This window comes from Lathyrus oleraceus, chromosome 3, assembly GCF_024323335.1.
Source record: "Lathyrus oleraceus cultivar Zhongwan6 chromosome 3, CAAS_Psat_ZW6_1.0, whole genome shotgun sequence".
NCBI lineage: Eukaryota > Viridiplantae > Streptophyta > Magnoliopsida > Fabales > Fabaceae > Lathyrus > Lathyrus oleraceus.
This window is the reverse complement of record NC_066581.1, coordinates 238,720,191-238,723,708: the sequence shown is the minus strand read 5'-3', so window position 1 is coordinate 238,723,708 and position 3,518 is coordinate 238,720,191. Positions and strand designations below refer to the sequence as shown.

Below are 3,518 nucleotides of genomic sequence, written 5' to 3'. Positions count from 1 at the left end.
ATATCCTAAAGTTGCTTCATAACACAGAAGAAATAAAACCATGGTGAAGCCAAAGAAAAGATGGATTCCCAAAAATGGTATGTTAGGACTCATGGCTCACACCTCGCTCAGAGCATCCGCTAGAGAGGACTGGTATTTTGATAGTGGCTGCTCAAGACACATGACTGGTGTTAAGAAATTCTTTGTGAATATTAAGCCATATGCCACTAGCTATGTCACCTTTGGAGATGGATTAAAAGGAGAAATAAAGGGGATTAGAAAGTTGTACTATCCAGGATTGCCTAGTCTAGATGATGTTCTATTTGTTAAAGGACTGACTTCTAATCTTATAAGTACTAGCTAACTATGTGATCAAGGTATCAAAGTAAACTTTAATAAATCTAAATGTTTTGTAACAAATGAAAAAGACGAAGCTATCATGAAGGGAGCCGTATCAAAAGATAACTGCTATCTATGGACTCCTCAAGAAACAAATTGTGTCTCCACTTGCCTAATGTCAAAAGAGCATGAAACTAAGCTATGGAATCAAAAGATTGGTCACTTACATCTTAAAGTTATGAAGAAGGTTATGTCAAAGGAAGCAGTCAGAGGAATTCCCAAACTGAAAAATTGATGAAGGAAGAATATATGGTGAATGTCAAATCGACAAGCAAATAAAGATATCCCACAAGAAGCTTCAACATCTGACCACTTCAAAAATTATGGAGCTACTTCATATGGACTTGATGAGACCTATGCAAGTTGAAAGTTTAGGAGGAAAGAGGTATGCATATGTTGTTGTTGATGACTTCTCTAGGTTCACATGGGTGAACACCATTAAAGAAAAGTCAGAAGTGTTTGAAGTGATTAAAGAACTATGCCAAAAGATTCAAAGAGAGAAGGATTGTGGCATTATCAGGATTAGAAGTGACCATGGGAAGGAATTTGAGAATAACATATTTGAGGAATTTTGAATTTCTGAAGGAATTAGTCATGAGTTCTCTTCACCCATCACCCCACAACGGAATGGTGTGGTTGAGCTCAAAAATAGAACCATTCAAGAATGTGCCAGGGTCATGCTTCATGCTAAGAAACTACCATATCATTTTTGGGCTGAAGCCATAAACACTGTCTGCTATATTCTAAATAGAGTGACTATCAGATCTGGCACATCAACCACATTGTATGAACTATGGAAAGGAAGAAAGCCAATTATGAAATATTTCCATGTATTTGGAAGTAAATGTTATATTCTGGCAGATCGTGAGTAGAGAAGAAAAATGGATCCTAAAAGTGATGAGGGGATTTTTCTAGGGTACTTTATAAACAATAGAGCATACAGAGTCTTCAACTCCAGAACCAAGGTAATGATGGAATCCACAAAGATTGTAGTGGAGGACTCAACTAACGAAGCTGATGTCACAGATGATATTGAAACATCAATGAATGATGCTCCAGAAGATGTTGCAGACACAAATTCTAATATTGAACCTACAGAGACTGACCCAACTAACAAAGGATCTTCCATCAGAATTCAGAAAGATCATCCTAAGGAGCTTATTATAGGAAATCTAAATGAAGGAATAATCACCAGATCAAGGGAAGTTGTTTCAAATGTCTGTTTTGTTTCTAAATTTGAACCCAAGAATATCAAGGAAGCCTTGATTGATGAGTTCTGGATTAATGTTATGCAAGATGAACTTGGTCAATTCAAAAGAAATAAGGTATGGGATTTGGTTCCAAGACCTGTAGGAACAAATGTTATTTGGCACTAGATGGTTGTACAAGAACAAGTTTGATGAACAGGGGGTTGTTACCAAAAAGAAAGCCAAACTTGTTGCTCAAGGATACACCCAAATGGAAGGAGTGGACTTTGATGAAACATTTGCTCTAGTTGCTCACTTGGAATCTATCAGATTGTTACTTGGAATGGCATGTCTTTTAAAGTTCAAATTGTTCCAAATGGATGTTAAAAGTGCCTTCCTAAATGCCTATTTAAATAAAGATGTATATGTTGAACAACCAAAAAGGTTTATTGACCCTACATTCCTAAATCATGTGTACTAATTAAAGAAGGCACTGTATGATTTAAAACAAGACCTAAGAGCTTGGTATGAAAGATTGACTAAATTTCTCACCAATCATGGATATAGAAAGAGTGGAATTGACAAAACTCTCTTTGTCAAAGAAAAGGATGGAAAACTTATGATATGGTCTAACATTTTATCAAGCAAATGCAATCTGAGTTTGAAATGAGTTTGGTAGGAGAACTGGCGTACTTCCTTGGGCTCCAAGTCAAACAGATGGAAGACTCCATCTTTCTGTGTCAAAGGAAATATGATAAGAGTATTGTGAAGAAATTTGGATTGGAGAATGCTAGTCATAAAAGAACTCCTGCACCTACTCACTTAAAGGTATATAAAGATGAAAAAGGCTTAAGTGTTGACCAGAGTTTATATAGAACCATGATTGACAGCCTTATATACCTTACAACAAGCATACCAGATATAACTTTTACAGTTGGTGTGTGTGCTAGGTATCAAGTTGAACCCAAAGTGAGCCACATCAATCAAGTAAAAAGGATTCTAAAGTATGTGAATGGCACAAGTGAGTATGGAATGTTGTATTCATATGATTCATATTCTATGTTGGTAGGATATTATGATGTTGATTGGGCTGGTAGTGCCGATGATAGAAAGAGTACCTCTGGAGGATGTTTCTTCTTAGGAAACAATTTAATTTCATGGTTCAGTAAGAAACACAATTGTGTATCCCTATCCACGGTTGAAGTTGAGTACATAGTAGCAAGCAACAACTGCTCTTAACTAATGTGGATGAAACAAATGTTGACAGAATACAATGTCATACAAGATGTCATGGCATTATTCTGTGACAACTTAAGTGCTATTAACATCTTAAAAAATCTTATTCAGCATAGTAGAACTAAACACATTGACATCAGACATCATTTCATTAGAGAACTTGTTGAAGACAAAGTCATAACCCTTGAGCATGTCAGCATGGAGAATCAGCTTGCAAATATTTTTACCAAAGCCTTGGGTGCAAGTCAATTTGAAAAATTAAGAGGAAAACTTGGGATTTGTGTTAATGAGCATTTATAGCAATTACAACTAATTAGGTGTGTCAGAGAAGAGCATATCTCTCATCATTACACTGGACACGCTTACATAAACCCCTTACCTTATTGTGTATCCTTTAGGAAAAATCTACACTACCTTTTCCAATCAAACACCTCATTTTATTCCATACATCTGATCTCTCTCTCTCTCTCTCTCGCCCACTCTCACTCAAAAACCTTTCCCTATTCCATCTGCTTCAAATCTCAACTAACATGTCTCAACAATCTTCACCCACTCACATGCATGTCCCAACTGAAACTAGTGGATCTTCCTCCCCAACGTCTTGGGAAAATGAACCGTTTCAAATGATCAACCTGGTAGATCTTTTCTCGGATGTTTCCCCTCTATCCATAATTCATCCTCCTCAGAAGAAGAAAGCTACGCCTTCTGTCTCAAAAT

General features: G+C 36.5%; 1 protein-coding gene across 1 annotated transcript; it reads left to right on the top strand.

Annotated features, from left to right (window-relative positions):
• The first annotated feature begins 2,231 nt into the window (after window positions 1-2,231).
• Window positions 2,232-2,804, top strand: LOC127130633 (secreted RxLR effector protein 161-like). Its single transcript, XM_051059605.1, has one exon. The coding sequence runs from the start codon at window positions 2,232-2,234 to the stop codon at window positions 2,802-2,804; it is 573 nt and encodes a 190-aa protein (XP_050915562.1).
• Window positions 2,805-3,518: the final 714 nt, after the last annotated feature.